We start from the raw sequence: 26896 nt of genomic DNA on the forward strand, positions 1-26896 counted from the left end.
CCGGAGCAACGGGCATGACTGGCTCCAAGGACCGGAAGAGTTCTCAGCTGAGACAATGCATGAGTGGGAGGAAGAGGATCTGCCCTTGGCCCTGGGCTGCTCTGCATCTTGTTCAGTGAGGGCAGAGAGCTGCTGGGCTCCTTCTTCAGTGCGCTCAGAGGCAAAGAGAGTTGGAAAGCAGGGCTCAGAAATGCCACAGGAGGACATGAAAGGAGAGCAAGTATTGGGGCAGGCAATGTGGGAGTGGAGAAGGTCCCTCCACCCCCCTGGTTTGGAGGAGGGGAGCTCCAGAGCCCTTCAGGTCCTTGGATGGGGCCATTGTTCTCCAGCCCCCCCCAACCAAGGGGAGGGTTCCATCGCCAGGGGTGGGGTCATTGTCCACAAAAGGCATCTAGGGATGGATGGGGTTCCTTATGGGTCCCTTGGAGAAATCCTTTCTTCCTTCCAAACGGCAGGAAAACCAGGAGTGGCCAGCCATTGCCCAGAGAAGGGAGCCCAGGTGACAGGTCAGGCCCACAGCCCAGGTGGGAGGGAAGAGACCTTAGACTCATCAATTCCTATCTCCCAAACTGGCAAACTGAACAGCTGAGGATGGGGGGGGGGGTGTGGAAACATAGCTGATCTAAGGTCCATGACACTGCTCTGCCATCAGCACCCTCTGAACTCTGGGAGCTGCCCCCACCAGGGATGGGAAGCTTGCCAGAACAACCAGGCCCTCCTTCACTACAAACAAGGCAGCATTCATGCTCTCCTGGGATCCTGGGATGCCCAGCAGGTGCCCATCACCAGTCACCCCGGTCTGGGACCAAGTCCCTTCCCCTCTGGGGCTCCATGGGCTGGGTGAGAAAGTCTGCCCAGAAGCACCTACTGAGGGAGGGCTGCGGAGCCAAAGAAAGCCAAGAGGTTGTCCCTGCCCTGGAGGAGCTCCCAGGCCTACAGGACACACCACATGGCAAACAGCAGTCCTGGCTCCAGAGAATCCCCCAGGGAAGGCCCAGGGGGCAGAGATGGGGAGAGGGAGAGCACTGGAGGCAGGGGAGCTCAGCACAAAGACCAGGGCCAGGACTGGGAGTGGGGGTGGGGGGGTGAGTGTGCTGAGCACCTTGCACCCCAGCTGGAGGGAGCATGGCCTGGAGCGGGGAGAGGCCTGAGGCAGGCAGCCCACCACCCGGCTAGGAAGCAGCACCCAGGAGAGATGCTACTGCGCAGGGGAAGGCAGCAGGCCCTGGCCACACACTGGCGAAGAGCTCCCGGAGGAGGCCGGGACACCCCCACCTGAGGGACTGGGGGGAGGGGGGGGAAGGAGAGGGGAGGAGAGCTTGGCCTGAGGAGCTCTGCTCTGGGCCCAGGGCAGCTGAGGATGCCCCCTGGCCATGCAGCCATGTGAGCTGGCCAGCAGAGGGCAGCCAGGTCAGGTAGCCGAGAGGGGCATCAGTGTGGAGGTGGCCATTCAGCTGATGGCACTGAGGCGCTCTCCGAGGCCGTGTGGAGACTTCTGAGGTCCACCAGCCGCTGTGAGGATCCTCCCAAGGGCTCCCCCCGCCAGGGAAGGCCGTCAGCTAAGGCTCAGGGAGGAGATGGCGGCCCCGTCTGTGTCCGCCCATCCACTTTGGCATAGCGGGGTGCAAGAACAGCTCCAGGGGCGGCAGGACGCCCTCCTTCCCAGGAACTTGTCCTCCTTCCCTGGGCCGGCGCCTCCCCCAGTCGGCCTGTGCGAGCTTTCCGGCGGGGGGTGGGGGTGGGGGGGTGGGCGCGGGAGGGGTTCCGGGTGGCCATGGTAGGAGCTCGGCCGAGCTCGGGCACAGTACAACGGGGTCCTCCGCCCGCCTCCCTGACAATCAGCCAATCGGCCCTCAGACCTCCGCGCCCGGGGCGGGTGCACGCGTACACACTTCCGGGAACTTTGAGCTAGGCCTGAGAAGTCGGGCTCTCCTCCCTGTGGCCCTCAGTGTCCGTCCTCTCGAAGTCTGCCAGCCCCTGCAAGACCGGGCTCCAGAGCCTCCCTGGCGGGGGCCCCGAGGAGGGACCTGCGCTCCCGACTCCGCCGGGCGCTCAGGAGGAAAGCCGTTCGGCGGCCGGCCTCCGAGGGCCCTCGAGGCTCCAGACTGGAGGCCGGGAAGGAGGGGGGACCTGAAGGGGAGCTCTCACCGCGGAGGGATTCCGCCCGGGCTGGGAGTGGGCGTGGGAGGGCGGAGCCACCATCCTCCTCGGCATCCCGGCTACCCCCCCCCGCCCCCGACCAAATGCAAGGCAAAGGCACTGCGGGAAGCGCCGCCCTCCCGCCCCCCCTCCAGGGCCGGGGCCGGGGCCGGGGCGGCGGGGCATGGCTCTGCGGGGGCTCAGGGCGCAGCACTGCTGGACTAGTGCTCAATGCTGCAGGAGAGGCAGAGGGAGAGGCGAGGCCGCCGCGGCCATGAGGCGGGGAGCCTCCCCTTGCACACCTGCCAAAGCCAGAGAAGAGCAGGGATAGCGGCCGGCTGGGTTCAGGGGGGCCATGAAGGCAGGGAACTTCCTGGGCAGCCGCAAAGCACTGTGGGCGCGAGCAGCGAGCCCCGCCCTGCTCGGAGGGCTCCAGGCTGCGGGGGCCTGCCACACCCCATCTCCTGCCTAGAGGATTAACCAGCCCCGCAAGAGGCTCAGCTAAAGCCAGGGCTCTAGAGGAGAGGTGACAAGAGACAGGGTGGGAGAGAGACAGACGGACAGAAGCAGAGCTAGAGACAGACAGGGACAGAGAGAGACAGAGACAGAAATAGAGATTGAGAGAGACAGAGATGGGGGTGGGAGAGAGACATAGGGACAGAAGCAAGGCAAGAGGCAGGGGGAGAGGGACAGAGAGAGAGAGACAGCAACAGAGACAGAAATAGAGACAGAGAGAGAGGAACAGAGAGACAGGGACAGAGGGAGGGAGAGACAGAGGCAGGGCTAGAGACAGGGACAGAGTTGGGGGGAGAGGGACAGAGAAATAGAGATTGAGAGAGACAGGGACAGAGAGAGACAGGGAGGGGCGATAGAGACTGAGACAGGGACAGACAGGGATAGAGACCGAGAGAGAGGGACAGAGACGGAAATATAGAGATTGAGAGAGGAACAGAGAGACAGAGACAGAGAGAGGGACAGAGACAGAAGGGGCAGAGAAAGAGAGACAGGGACAGAGAGAGAAGTAGAGGTAGAGAGACTTGAGATAGGGAGAGAGAGGGACAGAGACAGAGAGAAAGAGGGACAAGAGAACAGAGACTTGGGACAGAGAAAGAGAGGCATAGATAAAGACAGAGACAGAGAGTAAGATACAGGGGTACAGAGAGAGGGGGACAGACAGAGAGACAGGAAGAGAGAGTCAAGGACAGAGAGAGACAGACAGAGCCAGGGGAAACAGAGACAGAGACAATGACTGAAAACAGACAGAGGAAGAGACACAGAGAGACAGAGAGAGATGGGAACAGAGACAGAGAGGGGCAGAGAAAGAGAGAGACAGAAAGGGAGAGAGACAGCGTAGGGGGGAGTGGGGGGGGAAGAACAGAGACTGAGGAACAGAGCCAGAGAGGGGAGCAGAGAAAGAAAAGCAGGAACGGAGACAAAGACCCAGACAGAGACAGAGACTGAGATACAGAGGGGGAGAGACAGGAACTGAGACAGAGATGAACAGAGACAGGGACAGAGACAGAGACAGGAAACAGACAGAGACAACGACTGAAACAGACAGTGAGAGACAGGGACAGAAAGGGAGAGAGAGATAGGGAGAGACAAAGACAGAAGGGGCAGAGAAAGAGAGACAGAGACTGAGATACAAGAGGAGAGAGACAGAGAAGGGGGGCAGAGAAAGAGAGACAGACAGACGGAGAAACGGACAGAGAGATGGACAGAGACAGAGAGACAATGACAGAAACAGAGAGACAGACACACAGAGACTGAGACTGTGTGTTGGGGGTGGGTTGGGGCTTATTGAGAAGGGTTTGTGGAGAGGGGGGTGCTCTAGGCTTTCCTGCTTCAGTTCCTTGGTCAATAGAGAACCTCCCTTCGGTGTTCTAAGCATTTATACTCATGCTATCACCCTCTCTGAAGGCCCTGCCTGGGGACTCTCTGCTAGGGAGCACTCACCTCCCTTCCTGCGGGACAGAGACCAGCTCTATGATATAACTGAAGGGCCCCCAGGATGGGGTGGGAGAGATGAGAAAATGGGTTTGGCGATTAGGAGGGCCAGCGACAAGCTGGTAGAAAATCACAGCAAAGTTGGGCCGATCCGTGCTTCTAATTTCCAGATTTGAACAGGCTGAGGGATTAGGTGAGCTTTTCACAGGCACCACAGATGGCAACGATTTCCAAGCTTAGTACAATGGATTTGGTTTCCATCATCAAATCTAAACAGAGCTTTCTACAGGTTGATAATGTCAATCTGGAACCATCGATCCCAGATTCCCAGAGAATCCTGACATCAGTAGGTTTTCGTAGGAACATACTGTTTCAGCAAAGAGGCAGGAGAAGGAGGGATTGAAGCCTGAGGTGAGGAGTGAGCGATGGCTCTGACTTTAGCTGCACTCTGGCTACCCCAGAACTTTGCTACTGGGTGGGTAAGGTGGGAGGGAGGGTCTTCTTAGGTTTTCCAGAGCTTTGCTCGATGGAGGCCCCTGGCTGTTCTCACACTTCCTTCCCTTCCTCTTTCCCACACTACACCCTTCTCTCCTTTCCTTTCCTCCCTCCTTCTCCGAGAGCTCCTTCTGTAGCAGGGTGGTGTGGCAGCTTCCCAACTGTTGTGTTCAGGCCTGGGTTGAGGGTGCACTTCCTCAAAGAGGACACACCCTTCAACTGGAAACACAGATTTACCCCCAAGAATGTTGTGATCTTTTCTAGTCCTGTGAAGATATTTGCATGTGACAGACTACTGGGGTTTCTCTTTCCCTTCTGAGAGTCTCAGCCTTTCTCTCAGCTCTCCCAGATGCCCTTTTCAGAGGCCTTCAGCCATTTCCCTTTTTTGTCATTTGAAAAAAGCTGGCATTCTCCATTCCTGATTCTGGCCTTCTCTCTAGTCCCTTTGCCACCCAGCAAGAAGGCAAGAAACATGCCACCCATTATCCAGGGCAAGTCCTGCAAAGCCACAGAGAGGGAAGTGGGCACGGGGAGAAGAGAAGCATGGCCACAGGAAAGGGAACACAGGGAGGAGAAAGAAGGCAAAGACAGAAGGGAGAGCCCGGAGGAAGGAAAGAGGCATGGGAAGGGAAGCCTAGGAGATGTGAACACATTGTGGAGGGGAGGAGAGAGAAAGGTGGAAGAAGGGCCCTGGAGAGACAAAGGGGCAGAGACACAGGAAGTGAAGTTTTTCTGAACAACTTTAAGGCCTGAAGAGCATCTGAAAGTCTTCATTTCCCTGAAGACAGGTGGACTCTCTTTTCATAGCTACTAGGAATGTCTGCTCTAGCCTAGTCCCACCCCAGGACTGGTCACTGGTCATGGGATAGGAAACCAGACACGATGGCTTCGTGTAACCTGGCAGGATCAAACCAGTGAGCTTCCAAGGGCAGAAAGCCAACAGCATGGGGGCAGCTAGGTGGTCCAGTGGCTAGAGACAGAAGTCCTGGGTTCCTCTGCCGCTTCCCAGCCGTGTGGCCTCGGGCAAGTCACTTAACCCCCACTGCCTTAGCCCTTTGTGCTCTTCAGCCTGGGAACCCACATGGATTCTAAGAGAGAAGGTAAAGGTTTTGACAAAAAGGAAACGAAACGAAACCAAAATCAGCATTGGTCAGGTAGTGGATGCTGAGAGAAAATGGCGGCCATTGGGCGATGATCATCCCGCCCGTTTCTGTTATGTGCTATTCCCCCCCCCCCTTTCTTTCCCCGGTAAGTGAAAACCTTATCTCTTTTTCTCCGAACCAGGCCTCAACCCCAATCCGAGTTCGAAAGTCCAATGGGTCTTCTGAGACGGATGGACCCGTTCGGGACCCTCCCCCTTTTTAGGGAGAAGGAAACCATGGCACGTGCTGGGGAAGAGACTTACCCAAGAAGCCTACAATGGCGGCTGGCTGGTTTGAACCCAGATCGGAGCTTTTCCCACTTGAGGGAGGGTCGGTTCACCCCTCCCCCAGCACAGGCCTGCCCTCTCCCCATGCCTTCAGGCAGCCGCTTTGTAAGCTTTCCTGCGCCTGCTCCAGGGCTTCCACCCACGCCCACCTGCGCCAGCCTGCGTGCCTGCGCCCCTGTGAGGAGGAGGGTGAGGGAGATGGTGGCGTTCTGTTATGGCGTCCCCACGGCCCCGAGCCCAGTGAGGGCCCTTCTTGCTGGCCACCAGAGACTGTGAGAGCAGAGCGGTGTTCCGGCCAGCACCCAGAGAGCCATTGGGTCGTCCAACCAGCCCTTCCACAGTGCGGCCGGTGTCCAGAGAGCCATTCGGTCATCCCGCCAGCCCCTCCCCAGTCCGGCCAGCCTGCAGCCCCCTGCTCGCTGTAGCCAGAGGTCGGAGAAGGCCCCGGAGAGCAGAAATAGCCCGAGGAGGTGGCCCGTCTCGCCGAGAAATGGCCCCGGCCAAGAGTCGGAAAGTCCAGGACAGGCCCAACGTCCGGGAGGAGGAGCCCGTGCTGACCTTCCACGAAGGGAGGATCCGCAAGGGTCAGTGTATCCGGGGGGACGTGCAGGACAGACAGGTGAAATACCTGGTGCGGTACCCCACCGGGAGTAACGGTGTCCCGCTGAGGATGTCCCTGAGCTACCCTTTTGACCTGCCTGGGTGGAGCCCTCCTGCCCCCAGGCCAGGGGCCTGGACCAGTCGCCTTAGCAGTAACAAGGGTGGTAGCTGGGCCATGAGCAGCCTCGGGGAGGAGGAAGTGGTCCCCAGCACCAGCACCAGCACCAGCACCATAGGCATGTTTTCCAGAGGGCCCGACTGCCCCGTGGCTCCCGAATGGGAGTACGAATGGGTGCCGGAGGCCAGGGTGCTCCGCTACATCACCACCCACAGGCAGAAGGACAGTGATTCGGCCCTCCAGAAGGCCGCCAAGGAACTGGTGCAGGGGAAGCTCCCCAGCGCCTCCTCCAAGGTCCAGGGAGACCGAGGGGAGGGCTGCCCTTCTGGGGCCCCAGAGGGGCAGCAGCTGCCCAGAAAACACAAGCAAAAAGGTGAGCCCTGGAGTGGGAGAGGGAGATGGGGAGGGGCAAGGGCTGCGCACGAGCACAGATGCCTGGGCAAGCTGGAAGTCCAGATCTGCCTGCCCAAGGCCCTGCGGCCCCTGCTGGTGCAGGACTGGAAGCTGGTGACCATGGAGAAGCAGCTTTTCATCCTGCCTGCCAGAAAGCCGGTGGAGGCCATCCTGGCGGAGTATGTCGTGTGCCAGGAAAACTGCCTGACGGCCTTCCGGAAGTACTCGGTTGGGGAGGTGGTGGTCGCCCTGCAGGAGTTCTTTGACCTGGTGCTGAGCAGCCAGCTGCTCTTCCGCTTCGAGAAGCTGCAGCACTGCCAGATAGTGCTGCGCCACCCCGGGGCCCGCATGTCCCAGATCTACGGAGGCGCCCACCTGCTGCGCCTCTTCCTACAGCTTGGCCCCATGCTAGCCTGCGCTCCCCTGGGCACCACCAGCCTTCAGGTGCTGCTGGGCCATTTGCAACGTTTCCTGAAATATTTCGCCAGCAACCCGTCCCTGCTGTTTAAGGCCGCCACTGACTACCGAGTGGCCTCGGCCAAGTACCAGCAGCAGGCCGGCTGAGGCCGTGGGCCCCCCACCCCCGTGCCCCTCCCTGGTTGGCATCTGTCGGGCCCCATCTCGGACCAATGACCCTTCTAGGTGTGCCTGTGTTCTTTCAGGGTGGGCGCTTGTTCTCCAAGTTCCCCATTGACTACTTCCCCCAAGGGAGCCCTTTTCCTCCTCTGCAGTAGTTCCTAGTGGGTGCGGAAATGGTGCCACGTGGGAGCTGTGCCTGGCCGGGGGACATCCACACGATTCTCCAGCCTCGTTGCCCGTGTTGGTGCCCCCAGAGCTTCCTGGACGCTTGATCCTGGGCTCTGAAGCCATCCCTGCCTTGGCGAGGGCACGGTGTGTGTGGCAGTGATGCCTGGTTTTCTAGGGCCAGGGCACCGATGTGAACCCACTCTGCCCCACTTTGGATGTTTTCCCTGTTGATTCCAAAGGCCTTTCAGGCAATCAATAAAGTTCCCTTCTGTGTGGCCAGTGGTCTGGACGTGGCACTCCTTTCAGCGGTGCCTTCCCAGTGGTAGAGAGATTTTGCTGCTGCTCCCACCTGGCAGTGGGGGGTTGGGGGCAGGGGCAGCTCCAGGGGCCAGGTCAAGTGGAGGCAGTAGCAGATCTCATTGTAATGGGGGCCTTGTGCCAAGGCCAGTGGTGCTCAGTGTAAGGAGTAGGGAATGGGAGACAAGAAGGCCCCAGCTTTGAGGTACCAGGGCTAGTTGGTGATTGGCACCTGGGACCAGGCTGGCATCTCAGAGGGTTTCTCTCTGCCGAGGACATTCCAGCTTGTCTCTGAGCTTTCAGCCAGAGGGCCAGCGGTGTGGAGCCAGGGTGATACCCAGAACCCTATTTAGCAACACATTGGCCTCACTTAGAGTGGAAGGCCCACGGTCTGTGGCTCCAGCAGTGCCCAGGAACGGATGCTGTGTCTTCAGGGCTAGTGGGGAATGTCAGTCCAGGACCCCCAACTCCCCCATGCTGGCAAGCCTTCTAGAACCAAGAAGGGACCAGGCAAGAGTCTCTGTAGAGATCGGAGACATCCAGCTGGCAGGGCCCTTCGGACCCTTGTCCCACTCCCCCCACACACACACACACACACACTCCTAGAGACCTGAATGCAAGTCCTTCCCTGATCCACTTCACTACTACACAGTGATCCTGGAATGGTCTCCATCCCAGAGCCCAGCCTGGTGTAGCCAGGCCTGTCCAGGTGCATCATGGTGCAGCCCTCAGTGGTTTTCCCTGTCCATGGAAACTGTCATGGTCCCCATTCTCCTACATGGACTCACTTCCCCCAACAGGTCATTCATTTACTCATTGATCCGTCCTTCCTTCCTTCCTTCCCTCCTTCCTTCCTTCCTTCCTTCCATCCTTCCATCCTTCCCTCCTTCCTTTCTTCCCTCCTTCCTTCCTTCCTTCCCTCCTTCCTTCCTTCCTCCCTCCCTCCCTCTTTCCTTCCTTCCTCCCTCCTTCCTTTCCTTTCTTCCATCCTTCCCTCCTTCCTTCCTTCCTTTCTTCCATCCTTCCCTCCTTCCTTCCTTTCTTCCCTCCTTCCTTCCTTCCCTCCTTCCCTTCCTTCCTTCCCTCCCTCCTTCCCTCCTTCCTTCCCTCCTTCCCTTCCTTCCTTCCCTCCCTCCCTCCTTCCTTCCTTCCTTCCTTCCTTCCTTCCTTCCTTCTTTCCTAGGGATTCTCTAGGTTCTTGCTCCAACAGCCTCCTGGGAGAAGGGCAGAATGGATGGGGGCCCCCTCTGAGAGGGCTGTCACTAACTCATTCAGCCAAGGGGCCAGGGGACACAGAGAGTGGACCCAGAGAGGTTGAATTCAATTCCACTCAGAACCACTCTGGCTCAGGCTGAGCCAGAGAGGTTGGTGGAGGGGAGGGAGGAAGGCCAGGGAAGGAGGAGCAGAGAGCCTTGGGCTGCCCGCCTGGGCCCTGGGGGACATGTGGGCCTGCTCTATTTGGCCTCCTGGCTGGCCTCAGAGCAAAGCCCCAGGTTCAAGAATTAATGGACACTGGGTACCAGGGAGACTCAGAGCAGCATGAACTTCCTTAATAGGTCGAGAAGCAAGCAGGGGAAAAGGGCTGCCAGAGTGGGCGCACACATGGATGCACTGACACACTTGCATGACTTGCACACACTCACTTGTGCACACAGACACTCCCCTGCCCAGAGAAGCCCGAGACCCCCACAATGCAGTTAGACAGCTCCCACACAGAAATACTCACTCCCCTTTCTCCCAGAGATCTTTGCCAAAGTCTCACAAAGCTGCCCAGCTCTTCCAGGCTCCCCTCGGGGAGAGCCAGCCGGGGAGTCTCTCCTTGCCTGGCATGGCCGACCGCCCTCATTCTCGCTGCCTACATGGCTTCCTTTGGATGGCTGTGAGGTCTGTTGGCTGCAATCTCGACCCACGGGATCTTGGACATAGTTCTGGAAGGGCTCCCGATAGCCTTGTGACTGGTTACCTTGGACAGATGAAGAAAGTGAGGAGCCCCAGGCAGGACTCGCCCAAAGTCACACAAAGGACCCTTCCCTCGGAGCTCCAGGGGACCTGGGACAATGCCACTGGCTCGACCCACCCATTTCATGGATGAGGAAACTGAGCCAGCAAGAGCAAGAGATTTGCTTGGCAAGTGTGCGTGTCCTCCCTAGCCAGCTAGGAGTGTAGGATAGGTTTTGGCCAGCAGAGGGTGCAGGGAGGGCGACGCTTCCCAGCAATGGAGGAGATACTCCTCCCTACTCACCAGATGGTGCCCGCACTCCATACAATCCATGGAGCTTACTCCCTAGCCCCTATAGCAGTGCCCCCCTCTACCCTGGTACCCCACCGCCCTTTGGATCAAGATCTAGGGGCCAGAATCACACCACTCACTTGAAAGAGGATCTTTTTTAATGAAATGCCAAGTTTCGCCACCAGTTCTCCGAAGTTCTCTGATGGCCCTTATCTCCCTTTCCTTCCCATCCCCCTCCGCGGGCTGGCAGGCCCTTGGAGCTGGGTATATTCCCAGATTGTTCACTTCTGTAAATGAGGAATCTCGTCAAACGTCTGCCTCGTCTGCATTCCCTTTCTGGAGGGGGAGAGCATCCTCTGTCCCGAGTCCTTCAGAATTGGTCCAGCTTGGGCACAAATTCAAGGAGAAGTCAGGGAAGAGACGAATGTAAGGATAATTTAGGGTTGTGACCTAATCCAAGTTTGATTTTTGGTCCCCAGGGAATATCCCAAATAAAATATCCAAGTCAGTTTGGAAATCTATGGTGGTTTAGTCAATATAGAGGGAAGAATTCAAGGAGAAGAGAGAGGGAAAAGATATAGGATTTCTCCCTCCTGGCCTGTGCCAGGGGGAGTTCATGATCCTCTGCCACAAGGTTTCTGAAGAAGATTAGAGGCTTCTAAGTGGATAGTGTTTGGAAGGTAAATGAGGAAAAATCAGCTTAAACTCCGAGAGAGCTCAGAGAAGACACCTCACCTGAACTAGGTTACTAGGCTTCCTCCAGTATGGTATTCAAGGGAAACGCCACTAAACTGGACAATAGCTGCCACCACGCCAAGATGCCAAGATGCTCAGCAAGCTGCAGCCAGCCACCTCTCTGCCGCAAAAGAAGCCGGAGAGAAGAAGTGATGTGAAATATATAGACGGTTTTACATCACTTTCCTGTGTCTCATCTGTACCAATGGTAGCTTAAGCTTGATTTAGGACAGCCCAAGGGTCTGTCAGCTGTTTCTGATTTGTCATTTGCTAGCACATGTCTATCATAGGCCACCCTCCTAAATACTTAATCCTTAAGTATGGGTATAGACATTCTTGATTTTGTTAGACTAAGTAGGGTGAAGCCATCTAAAGTTCACACGAAACAAGAGTCTTAAAAGGAGTTTGACAAAATTGGGGTCAATGAAATGCAGGTGTTGGGAATACCAATTGGAATATAAATGAGAATTTGGGAAGAAGGAAATAACTGGCTGGCACAAGAGAGACCCAACTTTGCCCAGGCAACAGATCTCCCTGAAGATTAGATTGATTTTACATAGCTCTCATTACCCTGGCCCTCAGTGTCCAGAAGGCCAGCTGCATTCCACTTGCTGTTCCTGAGCTTCTCCAGTGCCCTTAAGAGATTCCAAGGATCTAGCTCTGCCAATGGCTCCAGCCCCTTCCAATCGTGTTCCCTCAGTTGTAGGCAGTGGGTCCTCCACAGTCCAGTCCCGTGGACAGTAGGATAAACTTTTCCAAAGGAACATTGTCCTCAAAAGGTATAATCACAAATATTTAGACTTTCTCCCCTAACACAAAGAAGGCATGACCCCACCCCACCAACACACACACACGCACACACACACACGCACATGCACACACACATGCACACGCATACACACACATTATGCATTGCACCATTTCAAACTCTGGGAAGGGGAGGGAGATTAGAGTCACATAGCTCAGGTGGGTTCCTATATCCCTTCTGCTGCAGTACCTGGCATCTCGGTTTCTCCAGACTTCCTGACAGGCTTATGGCTGCACTATCCTGCCTGCAGTCCTGATTCCAAGATTGCCACAACTGAAGCTGGATCCAATGGGGATCACTGATGTCCTCTAAAACTGAGAAGGAACAACAACCCAGAACCTGGACTCCAGGCCCATTTCCTGGAAGTGAGGTAAGAGAGAGTAGGGATAGGGCAAAGGTATTCCCTGGCCTCTCGCAGATTCAGTTCATGGTACCGGTGGCTGGGAATGATCTGTATCACCACCCTCCAGATACAGCAGGAAGGAATAGGCAGGAAAGAATGGGAGTCAGAAAGAGAGTCACTTAGTCTTGCCAATTTTAAAGATGCAGCCTTTATGGCTGTGCAACCAAAAGAAGATACATCCAATGTGGAATGCAGTGCCTCCATTTTAGGGAAACTACTCATGCTTGAAAGGCAAGCACTGATCACATTAAAGTGCACAAACCAGATCCAATGCTTCCAGAAGATGACAAGAGTTATTTATTTTTCATTTAAAAAAATTGTAAATCAGGGGCAGCTGGGTTGCTCAGTGGATTGAGAGTCAGGCCTAGAGACAGGAGATCCTAGGTTCAAATCTGACCTCAGCTACTTCTTAGCTGTGTGACCCTGGGCAAGTCACTTGACCCTCATTGCCTAACCCTTACCACTCTTCTGCCAATACACAGTATTGATTCCAAGACAGAAGGTAAGGGTTTTTTATTGTAAGTCCTTTATCTTCTGTCTTAATTAATTCCAAGAGAAAAGAGCAGTCAGGACTAGACAATTTGGATTAAGTGACTTGCCCAGGGCTACACAACTAGGAAGTGTCTGGGGCATGATTTGAATCCAGGTTCTCCCCACTCCAAGCCCAGCTACCTAGCTGTCCCAATGACAAAAATTATTATAACAAAGTGAAAAAACTGGAGGAAAAAAGCCATAGGAATATCTAAATTAACTCATAACAACTGACCTAGAAGACAAATTAAAGAGAAAATAATAAAGAACACTATGCCCTCCCCCCAAAACAACAAAAAAAGAGCCTAACCCTAACCCTAAATATCCTATTTCCAGAAATTTTAAAAGGAAATTGTCCATATATCTTAGAACTAGAGGGAAAGGGGGAAATAGAGTCTACCAACTATCTCCTGAAACTCCCAAAAGAAAACTCCCAGGAACATCATAGCCAAAATCCAGAGCATCCAGGTCAAAGAAAAAATACTGCAAGCACCCAGTAAGAAGTCATTCAAATACTTACCTAGGAGCCATAGTCAGGATCACAAAATATTTAGTAGCCATAACTTTAAGAGAACACAAAGCTTGGATTATGATATTCCAGAAGACAAAGAATTTAGGCTTACAATCAAGAATAACCTATCCAGTAAGACTGAGTATAATCCTTTCAAGAAAAAAATGAATCATGATCAAAAGACCAGAAAGTGAAGAAGAAACTAAGAAGTCCAAATACAAGAATTAAGATAAACATGAAAATGTAAGTCCAAAGGACTGAGCAAAGATCCTCTCTCTCTCTCTCTCTCTCTCTCTCTCTCTCTCTCTCTCTCTCTCTCTCTCTCTCTCTCTCTCACACACACACACACACACACACACACACACACACACACACCTTTTTTCTCCTCCCTCTTTCTCTTTGTTTATGTGTCTGTGTCTGAAAGAGAGAAGGGAGGGGGGGAGACAGAGAGAAAGGAAGCTGACTCTTTTTTGGAACTGATATTTCCCCACCTTGTTGTGAAGTGTATTTGTCTGTATACCACCTCTTCAGTGGAGCTTGTTCAAGAGCACTGACCATTCCAAAACCCAACAACCCTATATTTCCTGCATTCCCAATTCACATACCAATGTTCCAATATGGTCCAAAAGACAACAGCGATTCCTTTTCAACTACCAAGACCTCGTGACATCTAATTTACAGAACAGATCCCTCAGTGCTTGGACGAACTTCAGCTACTATTTCTTCTGGAATAAAAATAAAAACAACCAGCCAATAGGAACCATCCCCAAAATTCAACCCCTCAAAAGTACCTGAAGTTCTAACTAAATCCTTTAATGGAATTTGGACAAGGGTTAAATCCCCATACTGGAAGGCTGAGGACCATGCAGCTGGATTTCTGCTCCCAAATACATATATTCTATTTATACAGATAATGTGAAAGGGAATTCTTTGTTCTCTTGGAGTTTACACTTGTGAAAGGGAATCCCTTATTCCCTTTGTCTATTTTGAGTTAACATTTTGGGTAACAATAACTTAAGTACTCCTACTTAGTACCTCACCAGATTGTGAAGACAGGATTAACTCTCCTTTGTCTACTTTTGAATTGAATCAACAAAAGCTTGAACACCCTACTTTAGCACTAAGTGGAGGAGCTCTCCACCCTTTCAACTCAATCAGCCATGAAATGAGAATTCATACCTCAATCAGCCAGGAATCTGTGAACTCTTTGGATGAGTATTCACCTCTCCAGAAGATAAGTGGTTCCCACAAACACTGCCCCCTGGCCAGTGCTGAGCAATTTGGAAGCTGTGATTGGCCCTTGTGAAGCCACTATAAAAGGCCCTGAATTTCTGGGGCTAGGGGAGTCGACTTCAAGAAGAAAGATGGCTTAAAGAAGAAAGTCAGCCTCAGGAGTCACCTTCAGCTCAAATCATCATCTTGACCTACCTCTGGGAGGGAACTTGGGTGAGTGAACAGTTGGCTTTCCTTTCCTATGTTCTGGAGAGAGTTTAATTCTAGCTAAAGGTCAACAAGCCCTGGCTGAGTTGAGCCCTGGAGAAATATTTAGATAGATAAGCTAATGTCTTCTTTGCCTTTCCATATTTCTCTGCTTTCACTCTTTCTACCTCTTTTGTAAATAAAAGCTATTAAAAGTCATTTCCACTTTGAAGAATAGTACTTTAAATCAGCAACTACCATATTATTTGTAATTTTCATATGTTTTCGTCAAACCATTAAAATGTAATTCCTACAATACCCCTTGACTCAGTGATACCACTCTGAGGTCTATACACCCAAAGAGATTAAAGAAAGAGGAAGGGACCACATGTGTGCCAAATATCTATAGTTGGTCTTTGTAGCATCCCAAGCATATTCACATCTATGAAAGATAAATGACTGTATGGCTACTGTGTCTCCAAGCATAAGATTATACCAATGAGGCTTGTGAAGGTAACCTTGAACTGGCCATGTGGCCCTTGGCTAAGACAAACTCATTAACATGCTCTGACTCAATTCCCCCGGGAAAGCACGGTTTGCAATCTACACGCCCAAAGGTGTTCCCTCTACCTTGCCACCGAATCTTAATTGTCTATACTTTGTGATGTGGTTACTACGGGCTTGGGAGTACTGCCCAAGCAGGACAGGAATAAATTCAGAGGCAATCCCATGAACTTCCTCTTGGCCTTTCTCCCTTCCATGGAGCTCCACTGGGCTCCTCAATGACTGTCTCTCTCTCCTCTTGACCTTCTCCTTCCCCGAGGCTGCAACCATCTCGGCCTGCATTTCCTACCTTAATCTCCTCCTCCACCTCGTGTTCCTTTGTACTCATACTCTCCTATCAAAGGGAGTATCATAGGGGTTGCCTGCCCCATCCAACCACTGACTTGTCCATGTCTTTCATTTCCACCCCGGTTCTCGATTCTTCTCTCTCCTCGGGTCCCATCACAAAGGTGAGCCCCTTCCCTTGTGGGACCCCGCTGGTCAGGAAGTCCATTAGGGACAACCCCACAGTCTTTTGTGGGAGCAAAGAACTGGAAACTAAGAGAGGCCCCCTCAACAGGAGAATGGTTGAGCAAGTTACAGCATACTGTTACGCCAGAAGATATCACAAAAGGGATGGTCACTGAGAAATTTGGGAAGGCTCCTATGAAGCGATATGGAAATGTGATGAGCCCAAGTAGGACAATTTCTACAATGACAACAAGGAAAAGAACAAGAACTGAGCAATTCCCCAGTTGCAGAGGACCAAGACTACAGCATCTTGCCAAGTCCTGACAGACCCAAGAAGTACTGAACTGAAGGTATTGGGAAGGTGCTAATTAGTTTGAATTGATTCTGCCTATTGAGCTTTGACTTCAGGACGTCTGTGATGGGGAGGGGCATAGAGGGGGAACCTCTCGGGATGAACAGAGATGATGACATACCGTGGTGTGGGATTGGTCCGTGTAAAGAATTGCTTAGACTTCCTTGTCCCTTTAATAAGTGGAGAGAGGTGGCTAGCTATGTGGCCTCTGCTTGCCTCGGTTTCCTCATCTGTAAAATGGAGGCCACCTACCTCCCAGAGTCTAGGCTATAGAAGCACCAGTTCATTTCATGCTAGCTAGCTATCAAGTTACCCTGGAGCAGGTAAAGGGTGTCTCATGACAACCTCAAAGGTCTAAGTGTTACCATTGCAGCAGATCTACTTTGGGTAGCCATTGCTTGCAGGGGCAGTGCACTGGGCACGTCGTTCCCTTTCCGCCTAGGCTGGCCCACTCTATTTTGGTGTGCTTGAGGGCTGCCTGAGGGAAGCACAGGCCACTCTTGTGTGCTCCACCCTGCCAAGGCTGGGAGCAGTTGCCTGGACGCTTTCTGGAAAGGGTCAAAAGCAGGTTTCCCACCGATGCGGCCAGGAAAGCCAAGAAAAGAGGGAAGGGCACGTTTTTGCTCCAAGAGGTGGGCAGAAGCATCCCTCTGTCTTCTACCCAGAAGGCAGTGCGTGCACCGGAGTGAGCAGCAAGGACCAGGGGGTCCTAGCAGGGGGTTTCCAGAGGGAATATGGGTGCAGGGCCTCAGAGCAGCTTCTTCTCAACTGCCCATGCACTGTGCTATAGAAGAAAGGGAGCAGCCTGGAGAAGGCTGACTGGCCACTTCGAGCCGGGGCTATTGACTGCAATGCCCAGGAAGCCAGCCCTACTAGCCCTTTGTGTTCCACCATCTCACCTGGGCCATCCATTGACGCTTCCCAACTAGATCTGCTGTCCCACTGTCCACAGAGGTCCTTCCAGACCTCCTGGGTCCTCCTGAAATCTGCCAGCCCCCTCTGAGCTGAGAACCTGAAACCTTGAGGCTGTCTGCAGGGAGCTCCTTCTTCTCCCCTCCTCCTCAGCCCACATGAATTACCCAGCCGCTTCCCACATTGCTTGCCAAAGGCTGCTCCAGTGAGCCCAGTCCAGCCCGGCCATGTCTAGTCGCTTCTCTTCCCTCTCTCCCTGCCTCCTGGATGCTTCCCAGCTGCCTCCACACGGGCCCATGTCTTCTCCTCCCTGGGTTTCTCCATCCTGCCTGCTGTCACCCTATTAATGTCCCCAAGAAGGCTTGGACATTGGGTGCCACTAATTGCTCTCCTTGAGCCCTCACGAGGCTGACTGCTCCTGGGAAGGGCCTGTTCTCTGCCTCGCTCACCCTTCCAGGTTCCCCTTTGCTCCTTGACGTGCCCTTCCGTGTCGGGCTTTGTGTCCCTTCTCTCTAAATGGCTGCTGTGGCTCCTCTGTGCAGACCTTTCCCAGTTCCGTTCCTTTAGCCCCAGCATCTGTCCTGGTCTGCACAAGCTGGATTTGAAACCCAAACATGATAAGGCCAAGACTCTAAATGAGCTCGGGCCCAAAGAACAGTGGGGAGAACCCTCCCAGAAACCATCAAGGGGTGTAAAGTGCAGGGGGCTGGGGAAAGCCATGGCCACGGTCACTCAGTGGCTCCTCGTGAACTTCCTTCATTGTGCAGCTCTTTTGGCTTAGCAGGATCTCTAGTTCATCCTTGGCTTCCAGTCCAGGCTCACTATGCCCTCCATTAGAAGCCAGCCACCAGGATTGGGCTGCCAGGAGGTCTCTTCTGATAGAAGCGGTGTTCCTTCGTTCGTTTGGTGCAGCCTGCTGGATGGCCCAGAGGCCGAGCCCATTGGGTGGGCGGGTGCAATGGGGAGAGGAAGGCTTGTCTCTTAGAGGCCATGGACCCTTGCATCACTATCCATGTGTCAAGGACCAGAAGGGGAGGCGGGGCACCGTTACAAAGGGCTTTGATGGCCAAAGACAGAATGTTGCATTGGATCCTTAGAGCAATAGGGAGCCACTGTGTGTCAGGGAGATGCCAGCCAACCTGCATTTTAGGGAAACTGCTTTGGTGGCTGGATGGAGGGTGGATTAGACTGGAAAGAAATGAGGCAGACCAAGTCACCAGCAGACTATTGCCACAGTCCCGGCATGAGGTAACGAGGGCCTGCATGAGGACCGGCCGACTGGCAGTGAAGGAAAGAGAGCCTATCCGAGAGATGCCGTAGAGGTGAGATGGACAGGCTTTGCCCCAGTTCAGCTAGAGGGCAGGGGCAGGGCTAGATAGTGGGGAATCCAGAGTGATGCCTAGGCCTCAAGCCCCCGAGAGGGTGGCCAACAGAGAAGAACAAGTCAGGAAGGGAAGGATGGGAAAATGAAGGGGGCAGGGAGACTGGCAACACAGGCAGAGAAATCAACAGGGAAACAGGAAATCTGGCCTCCAGATCTGATAACTGAGGTCAAGCCTCTATGAAAAAACCTTGCAGACCAAGGAAAAAGAGCCAGCGTTGCCTGAGGCAAGAGCCTGTGTCTTTGGAGAGGAACATTGGAACTCCAGTGCCTCTTGCCTCAGTGGTCAAGAAGAACAATGCCTGCCCAGCAAAGCTAATGGACTAAACAGAAAAGCTGGAATCTGCCATGGGCAGCCACACCACAGAAACAGAAGAGAGAATGGATGGCACATTAGGGACGGGAAGAAGAGGAAAAAGGAGATGCCCCCCTCCAAGGGAGGCCAGCAAAAGGTTCTCAAAGATAGAATGGGTAGAGACACCAGAAGATCCTGGATCTCCCGCAAGAACACAAGGCCAAAGAACTTCAAGCCAAAAGGCAGAAAAGAATGGGAGAGATTGGCCCAGGGAGCGCAGCCATGGCCAATGACACCCTTATCAAAGGAATGCATGCATAGCCTAGAAGCTGTGAAGTCCAAGACAGCCGCTGACTCCGTTTGACCACTGGGTTCAGAAACAAGTTGCCCAGGCTGGCAGGAGCCTGCACAAAGTGCTGGCCCCACACAATATCTGGCACCCCTAGAAAAGGGAGGAGGGACAGAAGAGCCCCCAAATGGAAGCTTAACCCTTTAGGGAAGGGCTGGTTGTTCAGTATCCAAGAAGAGTCAGCAACACTTCAAGAAGTGAAGAGCCCCTTGGCCAAAGGGTGAAAGTGGAAATCTGGAAGAGCCAACAGTGAAGATGGGCTGAACCTGGGGATGTGGAACTCTGTTACCACATGGGATGGCAAACAAAAGCAGGGGAAGAGGACCAGAGGGGCAGAGAGGACCCACCGACACATGCCCCGGACTAAATCAAGGGCTAGCAACAAGGAGAAGCTAGCCTCTGAGGTCTCTCAAAGAGAAGAGTCTCTACCTGGGAGTAACGAGAGGAGCAGAGGTGGCACCATGGGGGAGTGAGATTGAAAAGGGCCAGCAGGGAAGGTCTTGCTCTGGAGGTGGGAGAGGGTTCCACTGATGAATGCTCCCCTGGGTGAAGGGAAATGAGAGCCTTACACTACGTGAGGCATGGTACCAGAAAAGTCTATTTGTCCTAGGAGAGGGGGCAGTTGGAACCCCTGAGAGGCAACTGGCAACGGAAGGATTGAGAGAGCACAAACAGCTGGAGATCTCCAGGCCAATGTAGAAACAGGAAAATAGAGGTCAAGGAATGAGGGTCCAGAGCAATAGTCAAGGAGGGACCTTGCCGCAGTGACTGCCATTGTGCTGAAAGGGAGGGTGAAAGGGGAGTCCCTTGGGACAAGGCCTGCCAGACAGTGGCAGAAAGCACCCAGAGGGCAGACTATACTGGATGCCTTGAAAGCTTTGATAGCATGAAGAACACCAAGAAAAGAGCTAAAGACCAGATGACTCTAGAGCACGGTGGAGTCAGAGGAGGAAGGTCTAGAAGAAACAGAACGAGAAAACAGAGAATGAGAGAAATCCTAAGAAATGAAGCAACAAAGCTAGCTGAGGGAAAAGGAACCTACCAGAGAGAGAGCAAAAAGAAAGTCCCAAAACATCGAACCAAATAAAAACAGGAGAGAGGAACAAGGGAAACCAGATCCTCCAAGGAACAGGGAGAAGGGGAGATACACAGTGGAAACAAGGCCACTGCAAAAAAAGATGAATGCTAATTCATGGAGGAACCTACGTTTACAGCCAAAGAAGGGAGGATATAAAAGTTGAAACCCATTGTAGAGACAGATGGAGGAAAATAGAGACCCAACTCTCATACTGTTAAAAGCGAATGGATTAAAGAGCCAAACAAACCAAGAGAGTGACATGTTGGATAAGAAAACAAAACCCAACAATCTGTTGCCTGCGAAAGACATCTTTAAAAAAATAAACACGTGCAAAATAAAATGAGGGGGTGGAAAAATCCTCCTTTATGCATTGAGTGATTCACAAAAGGCAGGAGTGGCCATCATACTATCAGAGAAGACAAAAACAAGCACTCACAAAAGAGACAAAACAAGGAGAGTATATTATGCTGAAAGAAACCATAGACAACAGGCCAATATCTTTAAAAAAAAACTTTAAATATCCCAAATGTCTCTGCATTCAAATTCATAATGGAAACATTATCTGAACATTGAGTGAGGGGGGGGGGAGAAAATGTAGAGGGAGCGCCACAAGAGTTGTGAATGGATCCATTCTGGAGGGCAATTTGGAACTATGCCCAAAGGGCGCTAAAAGACTGCCTGCCTTTTGATCCAGCCATAGCACTGTTGGGTTTGTACCCCAAAGAGATAATAAGGAAAAAGACTTGTACAAGAATATTCATAGCTGCGCTCTTTGTGGTGGCCAAAAATTGGAAAATGAGGATATGCCCTTCAATTGGGGAATGGCTGAACACATTGTGGTATCTGTTGTTGGTGGAATACTATTGTGCTCAAAGGAATAATAAAGTGGAGGAATTCCATGGCGACTGGAACAACCTCCAGGAAGTGATGCAGAGTGAGAGAAGCAGAACCAGGAGAACATTGTACACAGAGACTGATACATGGTGGCACAATCGAATGTCATGGACTTCTCCATTAGTGTTAAGGCAGTTTTCCTGAACAACCTGGAAGGATCTATGAGAAAGACACTCTCCACATCCAGAGGAATAACTGTGGGAGCAGAAACCCAGAAGAGAAACACCTGCTGGATCACGTGGGTGGAGGGGGATAGGATTGGGGATGGAGACTAAACGATCACCCCAGTGCAAACATCAACAAGGAAATGGGTCTTGATCAATGACACATGTAAAACCCAGGGGAACTGCTTGTCAGCTCCAGGAGGGGGAGGGAAAGAACATGAGAAAGAAAGAAACTTCCCCAGAATGCTTTTAAGAGACAAATGTAGTTCTACTACCTAAGCAGGGACAACTGAAACCCCCAAAGAAGTCTCTGAGCCATATGGGTAACGAACACTGACTCCAAAAATCTTCAACAAGTCCCATCCAACACATTACAGCAATTTAGCCAAGCAGCCCTTCATCACGGTCAGATGGGGTTGATATGAGGGATATCCAAGGACGGGCTCGCATTAGGAGAAGAATCAAGTGGGTTCATCACACTTGAAAGCAAAGCACACGATCATCTCCGCAGATGCAGAAAGAGGCACTGCCAAAGCACAACACTCTTTGGTGCTAACATGAAAACCCCACATGTAGAGGGTGGCAGAGAGGGACTTTGGGGTAATGGTGCAAAAGATCCACTGGAGCAGTGAGGATACGCCGGGACCTTTGCCAGTACCTACAGGAGGATGCAAGGGCGTGGAGGCTCATGCTCTCCACTGTTACTTGCTGGCATTTTGGAACTGCTACAATAGCAATGAAGTTCAGAGCTAAAGAGGCCCTCAAATTCGCCCTGTTTGTGCTGGCTTCATGGGTTACTTGGCAAACCCTCAGAAATCAGCAGAGATTCCTTGAAGACAATGATCTGCTTTAGCAAAGCTGCAGGTGACAAAAGAAACCCTCCCAAAGTGACCATCTCTCTAAATCCAAAGCCCAAGCCCAAGAAGTCATCGGAAGTCTGGATCAGCAGGGAAAGCCTCCGGGGGGGGGGGGGATCAGCCCCCCCCAGCACACAAGAGACTCATACAGACACAGTCAGAAGCTTCCCTTCAAGATAGAAGGATGTTCACTGCCTAGGGCTAGATGGGATGCCAGTAACAGGGAGGCCCAAATTCATTTGTATGTGATGCTTTCCAGGGCTTGGGACAACTCCTCTGAACAAACACAATATCCAGAATGTCAATCAAAATGATGAAAGGAAGTAGGGCCAAAGGAGGGGTAGGATAGCCTGTATAGCAGCAATCAAGACCACCCGGCATTGGGGAAAGAGGAGGGAGGCAGGTCCAGGGAACCAACTCTGCCAGGGAAATTCGGGAAGAACAGAATTCAATAAGCCAGTGTTTGCTCATGTGAGCTCAAGGTGAGTCGGCTGGGGGGAATGGCCACTTTGACAAAAACCGATGGGAAAACTGGAAATATGTCTGGCAGAAGTGCGCGTCAGAGTGACATGTCCACCACACTCCACAGTGCATTCTAAATGGCTACCGGGCTTGAATGTCGAAGATCACAGATCATTTTGCTCTCATGGCTATGGGTAAGTGATGCATCCTCTTTTCCCCTTCAAATACTCAGCTTCAGCCTGAGAACTGAAACTGAGTATCGACTCCAAGGGCTAGCAGTAAGGGTCGGGTAATGGGCTTAAGTCAGACAGCTAGGAAGAAACTGAGGCCAGGATCTCCAAGCTTCAGGCCCAGCTCTCTACCCAACAAGTCACCTAGCTGCCCCTGTAAGAGCTGTACAGATTCTTAACCAAGTGAGATGGAGGCAATCATAGGAGATAAAACAGATCGCCTTGATTATTTGAAAGGGAAAAGCGTCTACACAGAGAGTCTGGGGTAATAAGTGGGGAAGAAAGCTTTGTATCTGATTTCTATGGCTAGAATTCAGCATCCTAGGTGTGTTAACTATATAGAGAAATCTATCTATGAAATGGAATAGTGAGGGTAACAGAGGAGGCAGTCTGTTGGGGGAGATGGGATGAAATGGAATTGCTTGAACACTTGATCACTGGGAGATTAGGTATTTGGACAATTTGCTATCATGCAGAGGACCTGGTGTTGTTCCCTGTGCAACAACACACCCAGCTGGGCTTCCATCTGCCCAAGGTTTGCTCTAATCTCCTTCCCGATTCACCTGGGGTTTCATGGAAGTTAGGGGAAAGGATTCAATTGGTAAATGATGTCTGAAGATCACCAAAGCCCACAGGGTGGAGCAGGGCTCTTCAGTTGGGGCCTGAGAACTTGTTTGGGGATATAAATTCTGTTTCCATAGATTTGGTTTCCCACCGAAGAAAAACAGCTATGTGATCACATGGGTCGAGGGGGACATGGTTGGGGATGGAGACTCTAAGCAATCACCCTACTGCAAACACCAACAACATGGAAAGAGGTTCCGATCAAGGACACATGTAATACCCAGTGGGATTGCGTGTTGCTTACCGGAGGGGGTGAGAGGGAGGGAAAGAACATGATTCTTGTAACCAAGGAATAATGTTCTAAATGGACTAAATAAAATTGAAAAACATATATGTATATATTTGGTTTCCTTTGTGATTCAATCGATTTTGTTTGATATATTTAAAAAGATCATTCGGAGAAGGAGACTAGGCTTTGTGATCCAAAAAAGTCACAAATCTCTGGCCTGGCGTGAGCCCCAGCCCTGCCTGGGATGCAGCAGATGACTTCGGCCAAGCACTGGGCACTTCACAGAGCCTCCTGCAGCCACCTTCGTGGCAGCCAGAACAAATCATCATCATCCACCCCTTCTGATGGGGGAAGGCTTCACATGCTCACCCTAACTCAAACACGGGTTCAAGGCCTGTCGCTTAACCTCAACAGTATTTCTATATCTAGGTCTAAATTCATAAAACAGAAATATATGTAATTTATATAAATCTATCAAACAGTATGTCTATAGAAATTGTATAGACAGAGCAGAAATCAATATATATGCTCCAAATGCCTTCGTATTCTATACATCAAAGAAACATGATCGGAATGGCAAGAAGACCTAGACAATAGCACGAGAGTTACCGGAGACTTCAATATCCCTGATCGGCTCTGGAGAAATCCAACAGAAAGATGAATAGAGGTGGAAAAGAGCCAGCTGCTGGAGAAACCAGAATTTGAAGACTTGAGGTATTGTCTAAACAAGACTGCCACAAAGGAAACCTTTCTCCAGACTGAAAAGAACTTTTTTTTTCATTTAAACTTTGGAGGGTTTTTTGAGTTCCAGATTCTCTTCCTCTTCCCAGAACCTCCCCCGGCCATTGAGAAGACAAGCAATGGGACACTCGTTATATAACCACGTGGAAATGTTAACAGTATTTACTATATACTAGGCATGGAGAGATTGAGAACAAATGTGAAAAGGCAGAAGTGGTCAATACAACCTTTACAGAAAAAAGAATAGAAATCGGTTCAAGAACCACAAACAAGTGAAGACTTAAGGAAGAAATCGTAAATTATGCGTGTTCAAAGAGCAAATCATAGAAGCAACAAGTGTAAAGGAACATTAGAATGATGAACCAACATTCCCAAATCTCTGGGATGTATCAAAAGCAGGCCTCGGGGCTGGGTGGAGTCGGGGAATCATATCCATCAGTCCCTCATTAACAAAATGGAAGAAGAGAAGATTAATGAACCGAATATCATTTAGATTCGAAATTCAACAAAGAAAGAAATCTAGAATGAGTATAAAAGGGATGTTAAAAATTAGCAGGGAAATGGAGAAATAGGAAGCCCAAACCCCAAAGCCATTATAAATTCAAGTTAGCCCTTAGAAGAGAAGAAGGACCTTGATAAACCCATAGCTAATTAAAGAGGAGAGGGCAGAACTCCAATCAATAAGATAGCAAAGGAGGAAGGTGAAATCACAGCAAAACCCGAAGAAATAGCAAAAAGAATCAGAATACATTAGACACCATCCTAGGCTAACAACACATCTGGGAAGGCAAAAGCAATAAAGGAATATGAACTACCCAAAGGATCAAAGACCAGCGAGAGATCTCAAACAATCGGGTCTCTGAAAGGAAAATCAATCTGGCTATAAAGAAAAACTCAGAGACCTGACGGGAGAATTCTACCAAACTTTCCAAGAACAGTTAATGCTCGTATTTCACAAATTATTCTCCAAAATGGAGAAAGAGAGAATAGAATCCTTGTATGAGACAAATGGACCCCTAATGCCCAAACCAGGGAAAAAGAAAGCTCTAGGCTTACATCATTAATGTACTGTTGGATTTTTCCCCCAGTAGTAGCACATAGTAGGCAATTAATAAATATTTCTTGGAAGAGATGCCAACTCTAACCCTGATTCTGACCCTCTATGTTAGAGGCAGCTAGGTGGTGCAGTGGATAGAGCACCAGGCCTGGAGTCAGGAAGAGTTGCGTTCAAATTCTGTCTTAGATCCTTACCAGCTGTGTGACCAGGGGCAAGTCACTTAATCTCTGTTAGCCTCCATTTCCTCATCTGTAAAATGGGGATAATAACAGCCCCTACCTCTCAGTGGTGTTGTAAGAATCAAACGAGATAATACTGAAAAGCACTTTGCATAGTGCCTGGTGTTAACTATCATTCTTATTCCCTTTAGATATAGATTGTCAAAGGAAGAAATCCAAGGTATCAACGATCCTATAGAAAAAATGCTCCAAATGACTGATATTCAAGAGTTGTAAAGTACTTCCGAGGTTCTACTTCACACTCATCAAGCATTTATGAAGCACCTACTATGTGCCAGGCAGTGTCCTGAGTGCTAGGGTTACAAAGAAAGACAAAAGATAGTGCCTACCCTGGAAGAGCTCCGTCTGATGGGGAAGATGGCAACCCAACAACTCTGGCCAAACCAGCTGGAGCCAGGTGGAACCCTGAAACCTAGGGGATCTCTGCCCAGACTTCTTGAGGAAGGTAGAATAGCAGGTGGGACTAGAAGGGCACCTGGAGGCAGATTGGGGTTGGGAAGAGCCTTCCAGGCCTAGGGGACAGTCAGGGAAAATACCTGGGCCCAGGAGATGGAACAAGGAGAAGACCAGTCATTAGACGAGAGGGCACGGAGGAGAGGAAGGGAAGAAGGGGCCAGGTTGCCCAGAGCTTTGAACAGCAAACAGAATTTTCCATTGGATCTTGGAAGAGGCAGGGAGCCATGGCATTTCCCAAGCTGGGGAGTGGGGTGGTTAGGGTAATCAGACTAGGGTTTGAGGAAAATCACGTAGAGGCCCAATGGAGGAGAGATTGGAGCAACTGTTACAACAGTCCAGGTAGGAGGTGATGACGGGCTTGGGGCAGTGTCAGAAAGAAGGGAGAGTATTCAGGAAAGGCTGCAAAGGAGAAACAACAGTATTTGGCAACTGATTGGAGATGAGGGCTGAGAATGAGGAATCAAAGACCCTTAGCTTGTGAGCTAGGGAGTCTGAGAAGAAAGCAGGGCTCTCCAGGCTGCTAAGGAGGTGGCTCAGCAGACTGAGAGCCAGCCCTAGAGATGGGAAGTCCTGGCTTCAGATCTGATCTCAGACACTTCTTAGGTGTGTGACCCTGGGCAAGTCACTTAACCTCCATTGCTCTTCTGCCATGGAACCCATACAGATTATTGATTCCAGGATGGAAGGAAAGAGAGACAGACAGACAGAGACAGAAGGAAGGAAGGAAGGAAGGAAGGAAGGAAGGAAGGAAGGAAGGAAG

The 26896-nt window shown here is 51.4% G+C and overlaps 1 protein-coding gene and 2 long non-coding RNA genes across 5 annotated transcripts; 1 reads left to right on the forward strand and 2 right to left on the reverse strand.

Annotated features, from left to right (window-relative positions):
- The first annotated feature begins 2371 nt into the window (after positions 1-2371).
- LOC100022185 (mortality factor 4-like protein 2) lies at positions 2372-8167 on the forward strand. 3 transcript variants are annotated; one of them, XR_008914710.1, is made up of 3 exons: positions 2372-4497; positions 5866-7763; positions 7853-8167. XR_008914710.1 is itself a non-coding variant. In XM_007506876.2 (3 exons), exon 3 carries the CDS (start codon positions 6501-6503, stop codon positions 7683-7685), a length of 1185 nt encoding a protein of 394 aa, XP_007506938.1. In that variant the 5' UTR covers positions 2373-4279; positions 4376-4497; positions 5866-6500; the 3' UTR covers positions 7686-8167. The 3 variants fall into 3 exon arrangements, 2 of the variants coding, with proteins under 2 accessions (XP_007506938.1, XP_056665611.1); XM_007506876.2 differs by having other exon boundaries at positions 2373-4279; positions 4376-4497; positions 5866-8167; XM_056809633.1 differs by having other exon boundaries at positions 2542-2665; positions 4060-4497; positions 5866-8167.
- Positions 8168-9893: 1726 nt separating this feature from the next.
- Positions 9894-10769, reverse strand: LOC103093386 (uncharacterized). Its single transcript, XR_474499.2, has 2 exons — positions 10536-10769; positions 9894-10128 (listed from the first exon to the last, which is right to left on the reverse strand). It is a non-coding gene; the product is annotated as an uncharacterized LOC103093386 (long non-coding RNA).
- A 379-nt stretch (positions 10770-11148) lies between these two features.
- On the reverse strand, positions 11149-12925 carry LOC103093503 (uncharacterized). The gene is made up of 3 exons (XR_474500.3): positions 12128-12925; positions 11701-11901; positions 11149-11251 (listed from the first exon to the last, which is right to left on the reverse strand). It is a non-coding gene; the product is annotated as an uncharacterized LOC103093503 (long non-coding RNA).
- Positions 12926-26896: the final 13971 nt, after the last annotated feature.

Source organism: Monodelphis domestica, chromosome X (genome assembly GCF_027887165.1).
Source record: "Monodelphis domestica isolate mMonDom1 chromosome X, mMonDom1.pri, whole genome shotgun sequence".
NCBI lineage: Eukaryota > Metazoa > Chordata > Mammalia > Didelphimorphia > Didelphidae > Monodelphis > Monodelphis domestica.